General features: G+C 51.1%; 1 protein-coding gene across 2 annotated transcripts in view; it reads left to right on the top strand.

Annotated features, from left to right (window-relative positions):
- The window catches only part of STEAP3 (STEAP3 metalloreductase), a 49,267-nt gene extending 24,924 nt beyond the window's left edge, over nt 1-24,343 (top strand). For both annotated transcript variants that reach the window (XM_080798660.1, XM_080798661.1), the window contains exons 2-5: nt 4,830-5,329; nt 7,159-7,686; nt 14,270-14,434; nt 21,480-24,343. In XM_080798660.1, coding sequence (XP_080654786.1) covers nt 4,830-5,329; nt 7,159-7,686; nt 14,270-14,434; nt 21,480-21,761 — 1,475 coding nt within the window. In that variant the 3' untranslated portion in view covers nt 21,762-24,343. The remainder of the gene's footprint in view (nt 1-4,829; nt 5,330-7,158; nt 7,687-14,269; nt 14,435-21,479) is intronic.
- Nucleotides 24,344-24,672: the final 329 nt, after the last annotated feature.

Here is a 24,672-nt window from a genome sequence, read left to right as displayed (position 1 = left end):
CCACATTCTCTCCAACACTTACTATCTTTTGACTTTTTGATCTTTCTGATAATAATCATCCTAACAGGTTTGAGGAGAGACATCAATGTGGCTTAGATTTGCATTTCCCTGATGACTAGTGATGTTGAGCATCTTTTCGTATACTTGTTGGCCATTTGTATGTTGTCTTTGGAAAAATGTCTGTTCAGGTCCTTTGCCCATTTTTAAACGGAATTACTTGTTTGGGGAGGGGTTGTCTTGTTTTCCTTCATTTACTTTTTTTTTTTTCTATATGTAAGATCACGTCAGTTGCAAACAGAAACAAATTTTACTTCTCCCTTTCCAATGTGGATGCCTTTTCTTTCTTTTTTCTTGGCTAAAAGCTGTGGCTAGGACTTCTTATGCTATGTTGAATAGAGGTGGCAAGAGGGGCATCCTTGTCTTTTTCCTGATCTTAGAGGTAGGTAAAGCTTTCAGCTTCTTACCAATGGGTGTGACGTTAGGTGTGGGCTTGTCGTATATGACCTTTATTATGTGGAGGTGTACTCCTTCACTATGAATGGAGTTTTCATCACGAAAGGATGTTAATTTTGCCAAATGATTTTTTTTTCATGTGTTGGTAGGTTCACATGATTTTTATCCCTCATTCTGTGGATGCGTGTCACATTTATTTACTGGTTTGTATATGTTGAACCATCTTTGCATCCCAGGGATGAATCCCACTTGATAGTGGTATAGGATCCTTTTAATGTGCTGCTGAATTTAGTTTGCTAGTAACTTGTCAAAGATTTTTTCATCTGTGCTCATCAGGGATATTGGCCTATAATTTTCTTCTCTTGTAGTATCCTTATCTGGCTTTGGTATCAGGGTGACTCTAATTTCTAAAAAGAGCCTGAAAGTGATCCCTTCTCTTTGATTTTTTTGGAACAGTTGGAGAAGGGCTAGCATTAAAAATCTTCTTGAAATACTTGGTGGAAGATTTCTTATTACTGATTCAGTCACCTTACTCATTATTGGCTTGTTCAGCTTTTCTACTTCTTCATGATTCTGTCTTGGTAGATGGTAGGTTTTTAGGAATTTATCCATATCCTCTGGGTTGTCCAATTTTTTGCCATATAATTGTTTGATAATTGTAGTGGTCTCTTATGATCTTTGGTATTTCTGTGGTATCGGTTATAATATACCTATCATTTTTTATTTGGAGTCTATTTTTTCCTAGTCTAGCTAAAGTTTTATCAATTTGGTTTATCTTTTTAAAAAGCCAGATCTTAGTTTCATTGATCTTTTCTATTGTTTTTTCTAGCCTCTATTTCATTTATTTCTACTCTGATCTTTGTTACTTCCTTCCTTCTGCTAGAACTTTGGAATTGTTCTCTTTCTAGCTCCTTGAAGCATAAAGGTAGGTTGTTTGAGATCTTTCCTCTTTTGTAAGATACACATTAAGCTACAAACATCCCTCTTACAGCCGCTCTTGCTCCATCCCATAAGTTTTGGTATGCTGAGTTTTCATTTTCATTTGTTTCAAGATTTTTGAATTTCCCTTTTGATTTCTTCTTTGGCTCATTGGTTGTCCAAGAGTTTAGTAGGGGTTTTTTTGGGTATTGAGTTGGATACATTTTTTTAAAGATTTTTTTAAATTTATTTATTTGATAGAGAGATCGCAAGTAGGCAGAGAGGCAGGCAGAGAGAGAGGGGGAAGCAGGCTCCCCGCTGAGCAGAGAACCCGATGTGGGGCTCGATCCCAGGACCCTGGGATCATGACCTGAGCTGAAGGCAGAGGCTTAACCCACTGAGCCACCCAGGCACCCCAAGTTGGATACATTTTTTTATAGATTTTACATACTACCAACCCTTTATCAGATACGTCATTTGCAAATATCTTCTCCCATTCTTCAGGTTGCCTGTTAGTTTTCTAGTTGTTTCCTTTGCTGTACAGAAGCTTTTTTCTTGATGAAATCCCAGTAGTTATTTTTGCCTTTGTTTCCCTTTGGCTCTGGTGACATTTCTAATAAGTTGCTATAGCTGAGATCAGAGAGGTTGCTACCTGTGTTCTCCTCTAGGATATTTTTTTTAAGAGTTTATTTATTTATTTGACAGAGAGAGACACAGAGAGAGAGGGAACAGAAGCTGGGGGAGTGGGAGAGGGAGAAGCAGGCTTTCCACCGAGCAGGGAGCCTGATGTGGGGCTCGATTCCGGGACCCTAGGATCATGACCTGAGCTGAAGACAGACGCTTAATGACTGAGCCACCCAGGCCCCCCATCCTCTAGGATTTTTGATGGATTCCTATCTCACATTTAGGTCTTTCATCCATGTTGAACTCATTTTTGTGTGTGGTGTAAGAAAGTGGTCCAGTTTCATTCTTCTGCATGTTGGCCAGTTATCCCAGTGCCATTTGTTGAAGACACGATCTTTTTTTAACTGGATATTCTTTCTGGCTTTGTCAAAGATTAGTTGACCATATAGTTGTAGGTCCATTTCTGGACTTTCTATTCTTTTTTTTTTTTTTAAGATTTTATTTATTATTTGAGAGAACATGAGATGGGGGAAGGTCAGAGGGAGAAGCAGACTCCCCATGGAGCTGGGAGCCCAATGTGTGACTCGAATCTGGGACTCCGGGATCATGACCTGAGCCAGAGTCAGTTGCTTAACCAATTGAGCCACCCAGGCGATCTGGACTTTCTGTTCTGTTCCATTGATCTAGGTGTCTGTTTTAGGAGCCAGAGTGTAGTATGTCAGGCAAAACTAAGTCCGTCAGGAAAGACAAATACCGCGTGATTACACTCATATGTGGAATTTAAGAAATAAAACAGATGCACACAAGGAGAGGGGCAGAAATGGAGAGAGGGAGACAAACGATAAGAGACAAAGATGGAAAACAAACTGAGGGGTGGTGGAGGGAGGTGGTTGGGGAATGGGCTAGATGGGTGCTGGGCATTAAGGAAGTGACTTGTTATGTTGAGCACTGGGTGTTGTATGTAAGTGATGAATCACTGAATTCTACTCCTGACACCAGTATTACACTGTATGATGACTCATTAGAATTTAAATAAAAAATTGAGAAGAAAAAGAGTGTATGCCTTAATTTCCACATATTTGTGAATTTGCCCTTTTTCTAGTTATAGACCATTGTGATCAGAAAAGATACTTCCTATGATTTCAATCCTTATAAATTTGTAGGACTCATTTTATGACTTAATGTGTGATGTGTCCTGGACAGCGTTCTGTGGATGGATGAGAATGTGCATCCTGCTGCTGTTGGATGGGATGTTCTGTATATGTGTTAGGTTCATTTGATCTCAACGGTAGTTCAAGTCCAACGTTTCTGTGCTGATTTTCTGGATGATCTATCCATTGTTGAGGGGGGGTAATGAAGTCCCCTATCATTATTGTGCTGCCATCTATTTCTTCACATCTGTTAATATTTGCTTTATAAATGTATGTCTACCATAACTTTAAGTGAGTGACAAGTTTAAATAGTATTTGAAGAACTCTTTCACAATTAAACTTGGGATATGGTCAGCACTGACAACCAGTACTGTTGGGGTCTGCTGCTTACGTTCATGCTCGAAGGAAATGGCAAATTTCAGTTTGAAGCTGGTGGCAAGGTCAGCAGAATTTTTCCTGCCCGAGTTCACTGTGAGCTCCTGGCTCAAGCCCAGATTTTCCACCATGGCCACTCATGTGTCCGGGTCAGTAAAGGAGATCCCAGGGCACCCACGCAATCTCAGGGTCCCGCTCACTGTCACGTCCCACTCCAGCCCTCCTTTGAGAGAGCAGAGGTCAGTGTTCATTGGTTCACTCAGCTGACATTGAACTCCAGCTCTGTACCAGGCCCTGCTGAGACCCAAAGTCAAATAAGATGAGGTTCCTGCCTTCAAGCTGCTCGTCATCTACTCAAGGAAGAGCACAGAGGTGCCTTCCCAAAGTGCAAAATGTGAACAAGCACAGGGACATGTCACCCTTCCTAGTAATCAGAAAATACCCAGCGGCAGTGAGGTGGGGGTCACTCCTGAACAGTAACACTGTCCATCCATCTCTCACATACTCCTCTGAAAAGAAGTATGGCACCGCATAGCATTCATCATGGAAGTTGGTGGGTTTTTTTTTAAGCATTCCTTTTTTAAATTTTTTATCTTTTTTAGGATTTTTTTTCCTTTATTTGACAGAGGGAGACACAGCAAGAGAGGGAACTCAAGCAGGGGATGTAGGAGAGGGAGAAGCAGGCTTCCCACTGAGCAGGGAGCCCAATGCAGGGCTGGATCCCAGGACCCCGGAATCACGACCTGAGCCAAAGGCAGACACTTAACTGACTGAGCCACCCAGGCGCCCCAAGCATTACTTTAAAAAAAAAAAAAAAGATTTTATTTATTTATTTATTTAGAGAGAGAGAGAGAGATCATGAGTGGGGGCAGGGGATAGAGGGAGAAGCAGACTCCTGCTGAGCAGGGAGGCCGCTGCAGACGCGATCCCAGGACCTTGGGATCATGACCCAAGGCAAAGGCAGATGCTTTACCGACTAAGCCCCCCAGGCACCCTCATCATGGAAGTTCTATATACTTCCTTCTCAGCACTACACAAATTTGCGTGTTTGTCCCAAGGAAATAATTCAGGACAGTGGGAAGAGGGTGGTAGGCAGAGGTCAGAAGGCAGAGGTCCTTCCCACTCTTCCTGAGTTTGTGCCCTCCTGGGGAAGGCCTCGCTCAGTCGGTACCGGCACCTGTTAACACCCATGGAGGTCCGTTGGGTGAATGTTTGGCCACCATGTGGTTACAGTGGACAAGTAAGAGGAAGGTGGTATGAAGGACAGTCTGGGAGCTCTCCGCTGATCAAGTCCTGCTTTCTTTCCAGCCACCCAAGTGTCAGGAGAGATGGACAAGCCACTGATCAGCCGCCGCCTGGTGGACAGTGATGGGAGCCTTGCCGAGACCCCCAGTGAGGCCCCCAAAGTGGGCATCCTGGGCAGCGGGGACTTTGCCCGCTCCCTGGTCACACGCCTGGTGGGCTCTGGCTTTAGCGTGGTGGTGGGGAGCCGCAACCCCAAACGCACGGCCGGGCTCTTCCCCTCAGCGGCACAAGTGACTTTCCAGGCGGAGGCAGTGGACTCCCCTGACGTCATCTTCGTGGCCATGTTCCGGGAGCACTACTCCTCGCTGTGTGGCCTCAGCGACCAGCTGGCTGGCAAGATCCTCGTGGATGTGAGCAACCCCACAGAGCAGGAGCACCTCCAGCACCACGAATCCAATGCTGAGTACCTGGCTTCCCTCTTCCCCACATGCACAGTGGTCAAGGCCTTCAATGTCATCTCTGCCTGGACCCTGCAGTCTGGCCCAAGGGATGGGAACAGACAGGTAGGTGCTGGGGGCGGGGGGAATACCAGCCATCAAAACAATAAATATAAATGGCTAATTTTTGTTGAGGCCCCTTAGTACGCCAGGCTTATCTCACATCACTGTAGAGTTCCATTTTACAGAGTGGGAAACTGTGGCTCAGAAAATGTTAATGAACTTATGCACACCAGGTCCCATGGCTGGAGAGCTGGGATGTGAACCCAGTTCATACGAACTGTTCATACGAATCTGAAACCCATGTCCTTTCTTCCATGGTAACTCGATTTCCGGGGGGGCAAGGTGGAAGACACTTTATTTTTACTGTCTGGAGTCAAGAAGAGAGACTCTGCTATGAGAATGGACTTATTAGAAAGAGGAAAGTAACACATTTATGTGCCAGGTCCCAAACTTGAGCACTCGAATTCCAAGGGCTTCCAAGAACTGAGTCAGTTTTCCAGAATAGTCAATAGTGGATTTTTTTTTCCTGGGGGGTGGAAAATGGCTCCCCGAAATGGCCAGAGCTGCATACAGTTCTTGGCAGGAGGGGTTCCTATGAAGACAGGGTGGTTTTTATTTATTTATTTTTAAAGATTTTTTTTATTTGACACAGAGAGAGAGACAGCGAGAGAGGGAACACAGGCAGGGGGAGTGGGAGAGAGAGAAGCAGGCTTCCCGCTGAGCAGGGAGCCCAATGTAGGGCTCGATCCCAGGACCCTGGGAATCACAACCTGAGCCAAAGGCAGATGCTTAACGATTGAGCCACTCAGGCGCCCCGACAAGGTGGTTTTTAATGCCGAAAGGATGTCAGGCTCTACATGAGTGAGAACTTCCACCAGTTCATCCAGCCCAGATGCCTCCTGTGCCCAACTCTGTGCCACTCTGTGGGAGAGCATTCGGGGGTCTCACTGCCCCTGACTGGAGGGCCTTGCGTGTAGCCTGCACCATAGGACTCCCGCGTGTGGACAGGCAAGGAACAGTGTGTGAGGACTGGGTGACAGGGCCTAGAAGGGAACAGAGATAGCAGCTGGCTAGGGAAGACTAGGCTTTGGCCTGGTCCTGGTGTCAGGTACAGGGAGCGGGGAGGATATCCCCGGCTGTGGGGACCACCTGCAAAGGTACAGAGGTGAGTAATGAAGCTTCTGGACCTCAGTTTCCTCACCTGCAAAATGGGGCTGTACTGACCTGTAGGCTTTTGGTAAGGCAGCAGGACTACGTGTGTAAAGCCTAGCGCATAGAAGGTGCTGAGTCCATGTCAGTGGACCAGACAGACCATAGCTGTGTGAGCAAGGCCACAGTGTTCAGAGATCCAAGGACACCACCCGGAGCTCACAGTGGGAAGCCATGGGCTATGAGTCTGGGACTGGCTTGTGTGTTGGCTGAGGGCCATGGGGGCCGAGGTACACCATCAAAGGGGACACTCATGGACTGAGGGACAGAGCTACATCCACGGCTGCACGTTCTGGGCCATATTCGAAGCCCATTTACTGAGCAAGCCCCAGAGCAGGCCACCGTTCTCCAGGTACCTACTCCAGGGGCTCCTGGGGGCTCCCCAGGTGCCATGTTGCTTGTGGTTGCCGATAGCCATGAACCGGACAAAAACGCTCATTGTTGGGTGAGCCCTGGGTCCTCTCTTTGCATCGTGGTCATGCTGGACCAGGGGCCAGGAGGCTACAGGAGGCCAGGGGTAGAGCCTGGGCTGGGAGTCAGAGCCACCTTCTGTGCTGTGGCTCCGTGGCCTCAGCTTCCTCTGCTGCTCAGTGAGGAGTTGGGTGGAGACACTGCCCCCCAGTCCCTGCTCGCCCCTGTGGCCTATGACCCCCTCTGATTCTCCCCTTACCTCCTCCCCACAGGTGCCCATCTGCAGTGACCACCCGGAAGCCAAGCGGGCGGTCTCGGAGATGGTGCAGGCCATGGGCTTCATGCCTGTGGACATGGGGTCCCTGGTCTCTGCCCGGGAGGTGGAAGCCATGCCCCTGCGCCTTCTCCCAGGCTGGAAGGTGCCCACCCTCCTGGCCCTGGGGCTCTTCATCTTCTTCTACGTCTACAACTTTGTCCGGGACGTCCTTCAGCCCTACGTGCGGGATGGCAAGAGCAAGTTCTACAAGCTGCCTGTGTCCGTGGTCAACACGACGCTGCCGTGTGTGGCCTATGTGCTGCTGTCCCTGGTGTACCTGCCCGGCGTGTTGGCGGCCGCCCTTCAGCTGCACCGTGGCACCAAGTACCGCCGCTTCCCGGACTGGCTGGACCACTGGCTGCAGCACCGCAAACAGATAGGCCTGCTGAGTTTCTTCTGCGCCGCACTGCATGCGCTCTACAGCTTCTGCCTGCCCCTGGGCCGCGTCAACCGCTACGAGGTGGTCAACCTCGCCATCAAACAGGTACGGCCTGCGTGTGCAGCCACCACCCCACCCCCAGCCCGCGGGGTCCTGCCAGGGCAGCTGCACGAGATGCCGAGGACTGGTGAGCCAGGCGGGGTGGTGTGGACGCTGGGGGATGCAGCCCAAGGCTGGAAGTAGTGGGGGGGATGGGCACAGGACAGTTTTAGAGGTTCCGCAGAAGGACCTGGGTGCTAAGGAGAAAAGCCAAGCAGGGGAGAGTGGTGGAACTGTCTTAAAGCAGGTTAGAGGGAAGGCCTTGCTGAGGTGGTGACAGGTGAGCAGAGGCGGAAGGAGGTTGAGAGCGGCCAGCTGGCCCAGGGAGTAACCAGAGCAGAGGCTCTCCAGTGGGAGCATCCAAGAGACCAGCGAGGGGTGGTGGGCCAGGCCTGAGTAGTTGAAGCCAGACCGGGGAGGCCCTGACGGCAGAGGAAAGGCTTTGCCCTTGGGCTCTGAGTGAAACAGGGAGCCAGGGAAGGGTTTTGAGGAGGGGAGATTCTCTGCCTAATGTTTTAGCTGGCTTATTCTGGCTGCTGTGGGGAGGACAGGCAGCAGGGGACAAAGGCACATGTCAGGAGACCCATTGGGGGCCCGCACAGGAGCCCAGATGAGAAGTCACAGGGGCCCGGAGTGAGGTGGGAGCAGCAGAGGGCAAGAAAGTATTGAAGGCAAATTTTGAAGCCAAGGTGCACAGCATTTTGAAATAGAAGGTATGTGGGGTGGTCAAGGATGACTCTGGGTTTTTGGCCTGAGCACCTGGATGGAGGCAGTTGCCATCAGGTGAGGTAGGGAAGGCCACAGAAGCAAGCTGGAGAGTTGGGGGGCTGGGGAGAGGTGTTAATGATTCATTCATTTAGGAAACCCCATGGCACTCTTTGCCAGCAGGATTCCTGGGGAATGGAGGGCCTTTAGGCCAAGCCAGGTAGCAACACAGGCAGCACCAGCGGGCACCTGTACCCACAGAAAAGGGCCCCCTGATGATCCCCCCGGTTTACAAAGCTCACAGGGCCTGACTCTGAGTCCCAGGCTCCAGTCTATAAGCAACATTGCCTTTCTTTCCCCTACCATGTGTTAATGCTACCTCCAGCCCCTGGCCAAGCACATGGGTCCTTCCCACTGCAGGACACTAGTCACCCACTAGAGTTTGGCCCAGTTGCCAGTGAGACCCTCATTCCAGTCCAGGCAGCCCCTGTAGTTCCTGTTCTCGCGGGGGAGACAGGGATCTCATCAGGTAGACCCACCATGCAGCCATCCCCTCAGAAGCCCAGCAACCTTCCAGAACGGGACCTGGAGGCAAGTCTGGGCCACTTCCAGAGGACCATGGACCTCAGCCCCCCATTCACTCTTGGGGCTCCCCTGCTGGTAGTTTCTCAAGTGCCCCCATCCTTCCCTACCCACGGACACCTGGCATCATTGCATCTGTGGGCTGAGGCTTTCCCAAGAGAAGGGAAGAACCCCAGACTTCAGGCGGAGAAGCAAGATGCCCACTGGAAATGAGAAGAAGGGAAAAATAATAGGGCACAAACCTTGAAAAAGAACATGCTGCATTCCAGGCACCATCCTAAGTGCTTCCTGGACTCCCCAGGAATTCATTTAACCCTCATTCCTCTAATGCACGTGCTAGGCTACCCTTATTTTATAGGTGAGCAAATGGAGGCACAGAGAGGTTAAGTCACTTGACCAAAGTCACACAGCCTGTAAGTGGCTGAGCTGGGATTCAGATCTAGCCATTTGACTTCAGATCCATGCTTAGATCCTTACTGCTTTATTTGGGGAAACTAAGTCCAAATGAACAGTTGAGTAAATGATCCCAGAACTCAGGTCATTCACTCATTCATTCCCTGAGCACCAACTCTTGCCAGGCCCTGGGGCTGCAGAATGGCATAAGACCCGGCTTGTCTCTTGCTGTCCTGATTCTGCAGTGGGAGTGGGGGTGGTGAAAACGCCTGAAGGCCAGAGCCCTAAACCCTTGTTCTCCAGCATCACTAATTAGAACAGAGACCTTGACCTTCAGCAGGTCACAGCCCCCGTTTTGTCCTGAAGGCCCTAATGCAGAGTGAGGCCTCTCCCATTGCTTCTGTTTGTGATGCTCTTTGATGATATTTTCTTCTAAAATGAGCCAGCCCGCTCAGCAGGAGGCTCTGCATGGCTTCTCAGGGATTGGCACAATGTCTGCTGCCCAGGAGGTGGCAGATCTGGGTGGCAGGTGTTTCAGGCAGTGGGTGGAGAAGAAGGTAATTCCTCCTCCCCCCTAGAGCACAAGGCAGACCCTTGCGCCCACCTCCTCCTATCCGCCTTCTTGATTGCCATTCTCTCAATTCTCTCCCCTGCCAAGGCTCTATTTGATGTTGTATTAACTCCATTTGCAAATAACCAGAGCACAGAGGGGCGAGCCCTGTAGGGCTGCAGGCGCACCCCCCAACATGGAGGTTGCCAGGCAACTGTCACTCCCACAGGACAGCATCACTTGGAGACTGTGAAGCCCTGTCATGCACCGGGCTTTCACTTGTCCTGCAGAGTTCCGAAGGTAGAGCTGGGGCTGAACCCAGGGCAGGTGTGAGAGTGTCGGGGAGGAGGAAGGGTTAGAGGGAAGGAGTGGGGAGGAGGCCAGCACTGGGCAGGGCAGCCCAGCAGCTGGAACCTGGAAGTGTTGGGGGAGAGGCTGGGTAGTCTGTGGCCTCAGGCCCTGAGACTGGACGGCTGAAGCTGCTCTGTATTCAGCCCCTGACTTCAGGCTCCTGCCTGCCCCCAGGCCATCCTCAACGGGGCCTCCAGGCAAGCCAACACTCACCACCCTGGCAGGGAAAGGGACCACCGTTAGCCTGGGCACAGGAAACTCTCCATGGTTCCCTTCAATCCCCTGAGTCTGCAGATTTGGAAACAGAGTGGTATCCTAGCCAGAGTCCCTGAGACCGTGTTCATCGACAGTAGATCACCTTACAATACCTAATATTTGTACAGGGCTTTCTGATTTGCTTGTGTGGCTCCCTAGAAATGCTTTTCAAGATCAAAATCAAAGATCAAAAGCAAAAATCAAAGAAAACGATTAACCCACACACTGTTTTCTCCGACCGCTTACCACCACCCTCCTCTAGGCGGTTGGAGAACCTAAAATTTGCATCTTACCTTGTCCCTGATGAGAAGCAGCTCAGTGATCCCCCACCATCCTCAGGGTAATGAGAAACCCTTCACAGTGCAGTGGCGTTCTCCCCCCGCCCCCACTGCTGGTCCGGTGATACTCAGGTCCCATGTTGCCCACTGAGTGGCCACAGCTCATTCCTCCTGGCCCGGACCACCCACCTGGGACACCCTGTCTGACAAACTTGTATTTCTCTTTATTAAAGATTTTTTTTTAAGATTTTATTATTTATTTGACAGAGAGAGATCACAAGTAGGCACAGAGGCAGGCAGAGAGAGAAAGGAAGGGAAGCAGGCTCCTTGCTGAGCAGAGAGCCCGATGCGGGACTCGATCCCAGAACCCTGAGATCATGACCTAAGCTGAAGGCAGAGGTTTAACCCACTGAGCCACCCAGGCGCCCCTAAAGATTTTTATTTATTGATTTGCGAGAGACAACACAAGTTGGGGAGAGAAAGAAGCTGTCTCCCTGCTGAGCAGGGAGCCCGATGTGGGGCTCAATCCCAGGACCCCGGGATCCCGAGATCATGAGCTGAGCCGAAGGCAGATGCTTTCCGACTGAGCCATCCAGGGTGCCCCTGTATTTCCCTTGTCAGCCCTGCCTCTATTAAGCTCCTCCTGCCTGTCTCACCCACTCCCCATACCCACCTCTATAATCTGCTGTATTTTGTCCACGCTTCCATGATGTTTATTACGCACCTCTTCGTAATCCCTCATTGATAGGTCTGTCTTCTGCCCCCATTCTGTTCTGTGACTGCGCCTTCCACCCCTGAAGTCCATGGCTCCTGAGAGATTCCCAGTGGACGTTCATGGAACAGCTGTTAAATTAGCCACCGTGAATCCAATACCCGGTATCTCTTAGGAGGAGGACATGTAGAGCTTAGGGCAAGAACTAGTCTAACTTCCTAGCTGCTATTAAAAACAACGGCACTGGGCACCTGGGTGCCTCAGCCAGTTAAGCGTCTGCCTTCGGCTCAGGTCATGATCCCAGGGTTCTGGGATCGAGCCCCACATCGAGTTCCCTGCTCGGTGGGAAGCCTGCTTTCCCTCTCCCACTTCCCCTGCTTATGTTCCTGCCGTCTCTCTCTCTCTGTCAAACAAATAAAATCTTTAAAAAAAAAAAAAAAAGCACCAGCCATTTATTGTGCTAATCACCTACTGTGTGCCAGTCATATGGGACTCACTGCACATCATCGTCCTTTCTTCCTCTGTGATAACACAGCCAGTAAGAGGCCGTGGTGCAATTAGCCAGGGAAGGGACTGCCCAGGGTCTCGTCACTGCCCCCTCGTGGCAGCATTGGCATGGCACCCAGTCTCCGGACTGAAGCCATTCATTGTTCATTACCAAAGGCCACCCTTTCCACATCCTGTGTCCACTTTCTCTGGGCTACCCTGGGGGTCAGCGCCACCCTCTTCACCACCTTTGGGACAAGGAGAGGGGCTCATGCCACAGGCTCGCTGGTCCTCCTGCTCCTGGGTTCTTCAGGCTGGAGCCCGAAACCCACAAGGAAAGGAAATCCTACATGTGAATGGAGCTATTCCGTCTCCTATTGGCAGCCACTATTCTTGTCATTCTCAAGGTGGCCAGCTGGACTAGCTGTGAACACGGGAGAATTACCAGGAGAATGTAGAGCTGCTGAATAGACATTCCAGGTAGCCGTGGGTGACTCTGGGCACCAGAGAGCCCTGAGCCCAGCACAGTGGTCCGGCCAGGTGGCAAGAACCCCACAGGCTGTCGAAGGCGGCCTGGGTGCAGATCCTCACACAGGTCCCTTGCCACCCATTGCTCGCCTGCCCACCTCACCCCACTGCTTCCCGGAGGCATTGCAGAGTGGAAATTATTAGAGGGGGGAAAAAAAGACATTTTGCAAGCGAGTGTGGTATGTGAGTGTAATCATCCAGGCTCTGACTTGTGACATTAACTGCCTGATCTTACCGAAACGCAGAGAGGAATGACTAATGAAGTCTATCGGAAGAACAAACAATTTGCAATGAGATGACTTACTTAGTGGCAGTTGTCAACACCATGAAGGGTTGAGTAAGACTTGGAGCCGCATTACACAGGAGACCTCTCCGCCCTGTGCAGGGCAGTGTCGGTCAGAGCCCTCCCAAAAATGCCAAGGCGTGCTTGGTACACAAGCCCAGTTATGGGATCGGAACTGTGGACATCACCTCTTCAAGCCCAGGGTTGCCCACGGTCACATACGACTTGGGGTCAGGATGAGAACCTGAGTCCCCAGACTCCTTGGTCCTTTTGTGGCTTAAGGACACCGACACGAGCCAGCCTCCTCCAAAATAGAACTGAAGACATTGCATTTCTCAATTGCAGGAAAGGTACCCAGTGGCTGGCATTTTCTCAGTTTCTTTAAGCTTTGTGTCATCAGCTTTTCAACAATTTCGCTCAGCCCACCGGACTCATTTTTAATATTATATCTGGTAACTGGTCCTGGCTTATTTTTTTTTTCCCCTGCTGAAAGAGTTTCTCACATACTTGTATGAGTCATTCTGTTTTGCAAAGCAGAGACCTGCCTGCTAAGGCAGAGTCACATTTCCGAATAGAAAATACTCTTCCTTGATCTGCTGCTAGAGTGAAAGTACCAGCATTGCATGGGGTTTCTCAGAGAACACCTTGATTTCCAGGAACTCTGCTAGCTGGTCCAGTTGACAAATGATGGTTCCAATGAAAAGACCTTAATAAAAGCTTCCTTGAGTGTGTGTGCCGTACGAGGAAGTGCCGGCTGGGCTGGGAGTGGGGAGGTGGGCAGTAGAAACCTCTGGGCCCTCAGGGGCTCCCTGAGCCCCTAGCTCGGTGGGGGCTCCCAGCACTCTGGGAGGCCAGGCACCCTGGCTCCCTACAGCCGAGGGCTCAGCACACAGCAGGTGCCCCATAAGTACTCACGACTTGGTGATGGTGATAGATGTCAGTCTCTGTTGCCTGGCAATGGTTGAGCCAAAGCTCTGTTCCTCAGCGGAAATGGGGAACTGAGTGGGAAGTTGGGAGCTGGTGGCTTTGAGTCAGGAAATGTGGAGGGGTTTAGTGTCTCTGTGTGTCTTTGTGTGCCCTGAGTGGAAGCCGGTGGTCTGCATGGCTGATTGTACTGGGTGACTGACCCCAGGAAGATTTGAGAAAGCCAAGACCCGGACTGCCTGGGTTCCCACCCTGGCTCTGCCATCTACAGCCCTGTGTGTCACCTTGGGAAAATTACTTGATCCTTGTGCTTCGTTTCCCTCATCTATAAAGTGGGGATAACAGTGCCCCCGACCTCATAGGGTTGAGGATTAGGTGAGCTGATGCCTGAAAAGCACTTAGAGTAGGACCAGGCCCATGTGGGACGTGGTGGGAATATTACTCATTCCGGTGTTTCCCTAGCCCTACAATACCCTCTTGCCCTCACCCCAGGGCACGAACCTCTGCTGCTATGTTCATGGTATTTCCTCCACCCACGTCAGGTCTTGGCCAACAAGAGTCATCTGTGGATCGAGGAGGAGGTCTGGCGGATGGAGATCTACCTCTCCCTGGGAGTGCTGGCCCTTGGTACGCTGTCCCTGCTGGCTGTCACGTCACTGCCCTCCATTGCAAACTCGCTCAACTGGAGGGAGTTCAGCTTTGTTCAGGTAAAGCAGTTCTGCCTGCGCTGGTGAGCATCAGCCCATTTGGCCTTGGCCCTGACCCTCCGTCAACCCCCTTGGCTTTCATAATCTGTGGGACAGGACTGCTCCATCAGACGTTGGGGCCTTCCCAAGCCTTGAGGGCTCCTCCCTGTCTCCTGATAAAGAGGCTACAGGACAAGCTTGTATTCGGGAGATCTGGGGAAGCCAGATGTAGACATGTGAAAGAATTAGACAACAGAACAGTCAACCCTGAACTAAAACATTCTCTGTTCCTACAGTTCTTGATCTTTGCAAACAAAATTCCATGATGCGCCATCATTGCGTATGTCACTGGTCTAGCCTAGGAGTCAGTGAGCCAGTGAGTGAGCTCGCTGACCGCTCAGCAGCCTCCTTTCAACCAGCTCTGTTGTCCCCTTTTGGCCCAAGAGGAGGTGAGCATTAAGATCACCCATTTACAGGGGATAAAACTGCACGTCCCAAAGGACACCATTCCTGTGACACACCCAGAGAAAAGGAGACCTGTAGTCTAATACACTTGAGAAAAGATTTGCTTCCCTAAGAGATTCACAGTGTACTTTTGGGACATCGAAGATTCTAGTTATGTCTACAGCAAACCAACCTTGTTAACCAGACTTCTTTGACCATGAACACTCTCCTTCCCCCCACTTTTGCAGGTTTGGCTTTTTGCTTTGTTTCTGGTTTTCAGACAACAGCGACTGCAATCCACCAGACACGGTTTAGGAAATGCTGCTAAAGGGCTTGGGGCCTTTCCACAGGTGTTCTTTCGGGAAGTGTTTATTGGGCGGTGACTGCATGCCAGGCCCCGCGGTAGGCCTCCGGTGTGATAGGGAACAAGACAGGCACAGCCACGTTTCAGTTACAAGGATGACTGGGACAGGGACCATTTTCACATTGCTTTGGCATTCCCCCACTGTTCTCTGTACAGAGTACGCGGTCAGCCCCCCAAGTGTTGGTGGATTAACTCATCCCTCCGTGGAGGGGTGCTGACTAATTCTACATTCTGTCATTGATACTGGATCGGGGCAGAGAACAGCGCTCATATCCACCCCCGGTATCAACACAAATCTGTCACGTCTCTTCTCTGTATGTTAAGGACACAGTATTGGATTCACAGAGGGACACTGACCGTGCAGTGCTCTTATGCAATACAAATGAATTGTTCCTGATTGGTGACGCTTACATTCCCTAGAACAAAACACAGTTGTGGTTGTTTGGGCTTTTTTTGGGTTTTTGTTTTTGTTTTTTTTTTGAAGTATGTCTGTTTCTGAACGTCACTGGCTTTGCTCATCTCAGAAGGTCTCCGGAGGAATGCTCCGGGCCGACACATGCCAGCAGCAACGGGGGAAAAACAGAATTTTATTTATCTGCCGTTAATCCCCTTGGGTTGCACACCCAAATCTCGGATTTTCCTGTTCCTGCTTGGAGTATCCTGGAGTGCATGGTTTATCCGCAATTAAAACGGACTGCAGGTCGCTCCCCTCACCGAAAAGTTGCTCCACTAAGCAGCCGTAGATTACAAGCCGGGCTCTGGCTGCCCAAGAAAGCCCAAGGATTTGATTTTGTTAGCAAAAGCGGGCTGGAACCTCTTGGGCTGTGCTCAACTTTACATATTGAAGAGCTGAAACGTAAATATGTTAGTCCCTAGGCCACTGCAAGGGGAGGCGGGTTGCAAGGCTGGGAGATGGGTAGAGAGGCAGGGCTTTACTTGGGAAAGTCAGACGCCCACATTCTGTCCATGAAAACAAATGCCCTGTCTCCCGAGGGCGCTAATATGGGGAGGAGGAACTGTCAGCACCCAGGGCCTGGAGTCCAGCTCTGCCTCCCCCTGTCCCAGCTCTGGAATCATGGGCAGGTGACGAACGCCCCCTGAACCTCACCTCACCTGTAAGATGGAGTTCATGCCTGCAGAGCTGTGGTGAGAGACGACATGTGGAAGAAAGTAGAAAGCACTTTGCTATTATTCTTAGGGTATATGGCCACATTTCCATTATCCCTGACTAAGCTACCAATGTCTAAATTCACAAGAGGCCAAGAGACTCCCGCCCTGAGCATCAGAATGGTCCAGGGCTGGGTCTGCAAACTGTGGTCGATACTCACTGGTGGGTCATGAAATGAATTCAATGGATCACAGCCAGCTTTTTAAAAAAATGAAATAGGACAGAATGTTACAAAAATGTCAGCGGGCTTTGCATGTCCTAAGGAGAGATTTTTTTTTTTCAATTATATTGATTTAGTAGTTGTATCTACATATGTGGTATACCTGGTTGTGTCCGGGACAGTAATGAAAATGTGATTCTTAACTACAAGCCACCATCTCCATGTCTGAAGTCACAAGGCTCTTTTGGAGAATTACAGTTACCCAGACCTACCCCTGACCTAAGGACTCAGATGCCCGAGAAGTCTTGTTGTGAGCTCCTTGAGTGACAGGTGTACGTGTGTGCTAACTGCTGGGGTGGTGGGCCGAGGTTGCAGAGCCACTGGATTCCAGGTTTCAGTCCAAAGCCGGCTGCCTGGACCCTGTCTCCTCCCGCTGCCACACCCGACCACCTCAGGTCACCACAGTTGAGCCGCAGGCCGTGGAGACCCTTGCTCCTCGACGTACTTGGCCTGACTCCTGGGTCTCTGATGATTTAGGGAGCTGAAAGCCACCAAAACAGCGTGTTGACGCTGTGGTGGTGACTTGTGCTTCTGTTCATCCTTTTGTTCCTGAGGCTGTTTCCCCAGGTTTAAATTTGGGGGTTTGTGGTTATGGCTATATGGCTTTGGTTTGGTCTTGGCTGTGCTGACTGCTCGAAGTAAGCCAGTTAAGCCTTGTCAGGTTGCCGAATTGCCGGGTCGGGGCCGCTCGGAGACATCAGGGTTCTGCTCTAGCAGCTCAGTTCTGCCCCAGAGTGAGAGGGACTTCCCGTGACCTTGCCTACGCCAGCCACCTGCCTAAAATAATGACAGAGACCATCTCTGACCCCAGCTTCATGAACGACTGTCCGCAGCCCCTCTACGCCACAGTAATTGACCAGGAGCAAGAGACACTGGCAACCTGGCTATTTCTTTTTTGCTAACAAGCTTACATACAGTGTAAATCACCTCAGCTTGGCGAGTGCAGGGGATGTTGAGGTTGGGGGCAGGGCAGTGTGGGATTTTCAGATTGTTTCCAAGGAGAGAGTTTGAGGAAAATGAACTCACTGGAACCATCCAGGCGTCCCACTGGGATTGCAAAGTCCAAAGGCCCTCTGTTACTGTCTGATCTTTGGCTGTTAGCCCTCTCTGTAGACCATTAGCCCGAGGCTGGGGCTTCCTGCCATCTGTCACCGTGGAATTTGGGATGGCAAAAGGATGGTGATGTGGGAATGGGAGCCGCTATCTCGGTGCCCTCCCAGCGCACATCCACATTGTCTGGTACAATCCATCCCTCCAAATTAGGGGCTAGGGACGGTGGCCCACATGGGTCAAACCCTGGAGCTCCAGGGCATGTCACTAAGGGAAATGCTGACGCCTCCCCAGGGCCACCAGGGCTTGCTCCCTCGGCCTGGGTGGGTTCTTCTTGTTTCGGCATCTGGGGAAGCCCCAAGTGCAGAGCATGGGCCCATCGAGGGCTCAGTGGATCGTTGAGGAAAGACATACAGAATCAGGTCCATCATAATCCAGCAGACTGGGCAGGGGGGCACACACGGGCTTCTCATCTCTGACACTGGAAAGGCTCCACTGAGGAGAGTCTCCTAATCATTGTTCTTAGTCCTTACTGCGCATGAGCATGGTCGCTGAATTCCTACAAGCTAATGATGCGGGAGCCCCACCCCAAAACAATCTCATCTGCATTTTCGGGCCAGGCTTGGGCATTCCTGTTTTTCCCAAGCTCCCCGTGATTTTACCATGAAGCCAGATTGGAAAACCACAGTCTCAGACTCAGGAGTAAAAGGCTTCCCAGCCATCCGAGTAAAGCCCAGTAAATCCATGTGAGTAAGGGGAGCAAGGATTTGGGGCCGGGCAGCTGGGCAGGCAGCTCGTTGAGGAGCATCAGGGTGGTTGTCCAGCTTGTTCAAGTTTTATTCCTGATGGTCAGTGCTGGGGACCTTTCCTCCCCTCTCAATTTTTTTTTAATTGTAGTAAAATAACGTTAACACAAAATACACTCTCTTAACCATGAAGTGTTAACCAGTTCAGCGATACTAAGTACATCCCACTGTGGTACAGCTGTCCCCACCATCCATCTCCAGAGCTCTTTCCGTCCTGCAACACTGATGCTCTGTCGCCATGAATCACTAACCCCCACGGTCCCCTCCCCCAGCCCCGGGCGACCACCATTCCACATTGTCTGTATGACTTCACCGCCTCACATAAGTGCAGTCCTATAGTATTTGTCTTTTTGGCCGGCTGATTTCACGTAGCATCAGGTCCTCAAGTTCGTTCATGTCCCACCAGGTGTCAGAACTGCCTTCCTCTTCATATTCCACTGTTTAGAAATAACCCATTTCCCTTATCCATTCTTCCGCTGGTGAGCACTGGGGCTGCCTCCGTGTTTTGGCTACTGGGAATATGGGGTGTCCACATATCTCTTCAGGATGCTGCTTCCCATTCCTTGGGGGTAGATGAGAAGTCGGAGTGCCAAAGTGAGTGGTAATTGTATTTTCAATTTATTGAGGAGCCCCTCTCCCCCTGCCCCCACCTTGCACAGCAGCCGCACCCATCCACAGTGCGTAAGGCTTCTAATTTCTCCACATCCTCTCAACACGTGTTTTCTGGGTTTTTTGACCGTAGCCATCCTCTTGGGTGTGAGGCAACATCTCATTGTGGTTTGGACCTGCATTTCTGAGGATGAGTGATGTTGAGCATCTCTTCGTGTGCTTCTTAGCCATCCATAGGACTTCTTTGGAGAAATTTCTATTCAAGTACTTAACCTGTTTTCGAGTTGAGGTGTTTGGTTTTCTGTTGTTGAGTTTGGGAGTTCTCTTTATAGTCTGCATATTCTGAATCTTTCCTCAGTGTTGGAGACCTTCTTAACCCCAGTCTTCAATATCGATAGATCAGAACTTAGACAAAGTTGGTGTGAGTCAGAAGTTGAGAAGAGATTTGGAATTCCTGATAGAGTCCTCTGAAGTGACAAGGGTCTGGTTGTGACTCCCAGTCAGGGGGCCTTTGTTTTGGGGGCTGACCATTTTAATACGACCTAACTGTGGGTAGTAGCACAGAGCCAACTATGGCCCCAACAGGAAATTGTTAAAGATGGGATAAAAACATCTTTGAAGTTATTAAAAGCCAAGAAAGAAAACACAGAGATGGCTAGGAAGGCCAGAAACTGGGATCTCTTGGCACCTAGTATTTTTCAGCGGTCAAAAATGCTGTACTTGGGAACCTGTCTATGAACGTAGAGTGTAGAGCCATTAGAAAATGTTTGTTTTTTCATAAAAGTATTGCAGGCACTTCTTCCAAACAGTGTTCTTCCACGGACCGAGGTTGACCATCCTGGTGTTTGTACTGGAGTGGGGATAAGCAAGGCGTTTCCCATGCAAGGGAGGAGCGAGAATGAGGCCAGATAGCAGAATCGGACCCACTTAGAATTGTGCCTGGGGGGAGCGCAAGCAAGACAGTGTCTCTCAGCCGAGTCCCTGGATCGGTGCTGACAAGCGGGGCTGGAAGGAAATCCAGGAGGCCCAGCTGTAGCTTCCCTGTGGAAGGCTGCAAGCCAGCCTATGGAGAGTACCCCGAGGTACCGTCATACTGCCACATTTCAGTTGAACCCTTCCGGCGTCTCCTTGGAGAAAATGCATACGTGTTCATGGCTTGATGAGTCACTGCTATTTTCATTCCTTATGTAATAAACACAGGGCTCTCCTGCCCCAGATCTCTCCGTGGTCCTCAATGCACCCAGTGCCTCTCCTCTGTGCCTCTGTGCCCTGCCTCTTGGATGCCCCGTGCTCTCCATCATCCCTGGCCCATCTGTACGGCGCTTCCCCCACATCTCCAGCTTTAGCTCTGGAAACCACTGACTTTTCACTGAGGCTCAGTTAGTGTCTTGCCCAGGGGTCACAGTGTCATTGGAGTAGACTCTGGAATGCCTCACTTGTGGTCCACAAGAAACTGCTAGAGATTCCCAAGCTAGAGCTACAAATCAGGACTTCCCAGCTCCCATGGGAAGTCAGGACTGTATAGCCCTTGGGGCGATAAAGAGAGGCCTTGGCTGGAGTGAGTGGGTACACAGAAGCCCATCTGAGGCTCAAGGGCTGGCACGCTCGCCTTCCCAGCAAGATGGCGTAAACCGCTTCCGTTTGGGTTTGTGATGGTCTCCGTCTCCGCACAGTATCCACTCCATTCCAGGCAAGAGAGGAACCTGGTGGGGTTTCCATCTGAGGTGTTGATGAGTCAAGGTGTGGGTGGGTGGGGGACAAGCCCCCACCAAGAGCATTTACGTGATGCTCTAAAGCCAGGCTTCCCAGATGGTGTCAGGTCGCCCGGCCCGCAGACTTCAAGCTGCCCTCACTCATGGTGCCAAATCCACACACGGAGTATGCTTGTTACTTTGTGATCATGTTTCAATCAACTTGAAACCAATCCACTATTTTATCTGGGCTCATCTTAGGCCAAATATGATCGGTGAAATTCTGGCTTTGGTCAGCTGGCAGACACCTGTGACTCTAGTGTACATTAAACTATGCACAAAACTTGTAAAGTCGTTGAACTTCATTCCATCTCAAGTCTCCTTCCCCTGGCAGTCACCAGAGGTACAAATAACACAGTTCGGGGAAAAGCAGCATCACTTTTATCAGATCCTCATGATTCCCTCGATCCTCACACACCTGCAGGATAGAGACATTATTTTCATTTTTCTGCTGGGGAAACTGAGGCTCTCAGAGTTTAGGTAGTGCTAAGGTCCTGCACAGAGGGAGTGACGGGGCTGGGATCCAAACCCACAGTCTCAACTACCAGAGCAGCCCTCCTTCCTCTCCCTTGGCTGGGCAGGCAGACAAGCGCTTGGAGGAATCACCGCGTGTCACCGGCCTGTCCCTAACCCCAGCCTTCCTTTCTCCTGCAGTCCACTCTGGGCTTTGTGGCCCTGGTGCTGAGCACCCTGCACACACTCACCTATGGCTGGACCCGTGCCTTCGAAGACAGCCATTACAAGTTCTACCTGCCTCCCACGTTCACGCTCACGCTGCTGGTGCCCTGCGTCGTGATCCTGGCCAAAGGCCTCTTCCTGCTCCCCTGCTTCCGCCTCAAGCTCTCCAGAATCCGGAGGGGCTGGGAGAAGGATGGTGGCGTCAAGTTTACTCTGCCAATGGACCACACCTTGGCCCAGAAGACGAGCCACGTGTGAGGTGCCTGCCTCCGGCCCCAGAAGCCAGACCCGGGCTGGACAGTACCCCTGGGCCTGTCAGGGCTGCTTTTCTGGATCGTGCGGTATGGTGAAATTGGGTGCAGAGCGGTGGTTGGAGGTTTGAATTCCTGGGACCCTGATGTACGCGGTGTAATATTCAGAAGGGCACACACGCGGGTGTGACATAGGTGTTGTATAGATTTCATATATATAACGGGATTTGCATTTATACTCACTTAGTTAAAAAGTTGAGTCTCTGAGATTTCAACTTGCAGATTTAAAAAGCCAGTGCCAGATGTTAGAACAGCCACTCACCCTGTTGGGATCTCTGCAGAGACGGACACACCCTCTTTGCAGTGAAAAAGGGCAGTGAGAGGCTTGTACCTTGGTGGATTCGGTCCGTTTGTGTCCCCACTCCTTTTTGCTGCTTTCCCCGAGGCTTTTGCAGAGCTGGGGCTCTAAGGGGGCAGATAAGAGCTCAACCTGGAGCCGGATTCAGTGCACAGGGCTAAAGAGTCGAGACCCAGCAGGCAGAGCAGGGGGTGGCCTCCTCCCTCATTCACCTTGGGCAGCATCTGGAGGTCAGGCGGGAGCCAGGGCCCCTGGGGGGTGAGCCTGCTGTCTAGACCCTGGAGCCAACTTTCGAGGGCTCCTTTGCCTGGTAGGCGGGGACGGGGGATGGGGCCCAAGCTGATCTCCCTTGTCCTCCCCGAGCTGGGGAGATTTTTTTCCCCTGGAAGTCCTAAGTCCCCAACAGTGGCGGCACATTGATCTCTTGTGGGAGTGTGAAGTCACCTCCATTTGGGAGCCACTAATGAACCATCTTGAGAACAAGTGTAATTTCTTTCCCTCCTTTAAGTTGCTGATGACCGTTCTTTAAACCACTGTGCCTTCTCACCTTTCAGATCATTAGCTTGGATATCTCTTAGGAAGGCCCAGAGCAGGCCCTCTGGAAGTCAGCTCGAGGGGGAGGTTTAAACAAGGCAGACAGTGCTGGGCATCCCAGCTGAGGCTTTCCTGGGCCCCACCCAGGGCATGAAGGACTAATGACTGATTGTCTCCACTGGATTGGCCCTGTGGAAAAAACACTGGGGACCTTGTCAGATGTCCTCTGCTGGCGGGGAAAGAACCTGCCAGAAAACCAGACTGGCTCCAAGTTCACCACTGCTCCAGGGAAACAGGGAGAAAGTGGGCGACGGGACCCCCCAAACCCCTCCCCCCAAGAATCACCAACCCCAGGCGGGTCAAAATCATTGGGAGGGTCTTTTCTACCAAAGCTACAGACTCGAAGTGCTTCGGCCCCAAAGCGCAAGAGGCTGCACCACAGACAGGGTCATGGGACATGTGGCCTCAAATCCCATGCCATCCCTTGCTCGCTCGTTCCTACCGAAACCACTTTTATGTCCCCTGTGGCGAAACAGCTGTTTTTGGCCAAGCCCTCCTCCCCCCAACTCCCACCCCCGCCCCTGCTTCTAGAACCAGGACGATCTTGTCACCTCCACAAAAAAAAGCAGCTTTGAACATAGAGGGGATGAAGTCCCAATGGAAGATACAAGTGAGGCAAATGCTGAATTCTGCTCTGAATGGGGAGTGCTGATCATGCTCATGTCTCAGGTCTTCTGGGCCAGAGGGGATCTCAGGCACAGAGAGTCTAGCCAGCAAAGGCTGACAAGACCATGCTGTAAGAAGAGGCCCCTGCCCCCCCCCAGGGAGGCTTCATGAGCTCTTCATGTCTGTAGAGCACATAAGCGTCCTTTAGTGAAAAGAGGGGGAAAAAGCCAAGTGCAAGGATATCTCATTAGGCCAGTGACTGATGGAGGGAAGGCGGTGCAGGCGAAGCTGTCTGCTTCCTGCAGATGTTTTCCATCTGCTGCTTCAAGGCTGAGCGACAGAAGCTTGTCTTCCAAATGGGCCCCGATCCTCGGAGAGGCTCGCTGAAAAGGAGGCGGGCGAAGCACAGGTTCCAACATTTGCTTCACAAACTGAGGGCCCATCCATTTCCTGCTGATGGGAAGCAGGGAGAACAGGGGCACCCGGGATCCACCAGGGATCTCAACCCCAGTCTGTATTGGCTGCCTTCCTTCTCTAACCCTCCCTGGGCCCGGGGAATTTCCTTATACCAAAGATGCTGACCTCCAGCAAAATCCAGTATGCTTCCTCCCTTACCCCTGCCCACCTTCTGCCGCAGGTGCTCCTAGGGGAAGGAACTGGTTCCAGGGTGGGTGGCAGGAGGGAACAGGTGTAGTAAAGGACCTGGCCACCCACCAGCTGGACAATCAACTCATGAAAGGCAGGGTGCGCTATGCACTTGGGCTTGATCTGGTGTCTGCTGCTCTTCCTTACCTCACCAGGCAGCTGGCAACAGCATCCCCGTGAGAGCGAGTCACTCCCTTTCACCCTGGTAAACTCTATGTGCCTCTGGGTACAGAAGTGCCTGAACCAATGTGCTCCGGAAATCCTAAATGCCGTGGTCTGAGGTTGACGTTTAAAATCAATGCCATTGAAACAGTCTGTGTGTTTTGTGTTGACCTTGTAGAGCTTGTCTAAGCAGCAGCAAAAATAAACACCTAACGTTCTGTGAATTTCAGGCTTTTATTTCTGTCCTACGCATCACTTGCTCACTCATTCATTCACTGGCTCCATGAGCCTTCCAATTGGTCCTTGTTCTGAGTCAGGCAATAGGCAAGGCGAGCACAGAATGATTTGGGCTAGAGCTCACCTCTGGGAAGGACAGGCATGCATACCTACAGCAACAGGCAAGGAAGGCCAGATGAGATCCAGGTGACAATGTGGTGAGGGTGGGAGGCATCCACTGTGTGTATGAAAGAACACTCAAGCCAAAACTGGGGGAGTCAGGGGAAGGCTTCCTGGAGGAAGCAGTGTCTGTGCTGCGGTCCACTGGAAGGCTGTG

The sequence above is a fragment of the Martes martes genome (assembly GCF_963455335.1).
Source record: "Martes martes genome assembly, chromosome: 3".
NCBI lineage: Eukaryota > Metazoa > Chordata > Mammalia > Carnivora > Mustelidae > Martes > Martes martes.
Note: the sequence above shows the minus strand (reverse complement) of the source record. Positions and strands in the feature narration are given on the sequence as shown.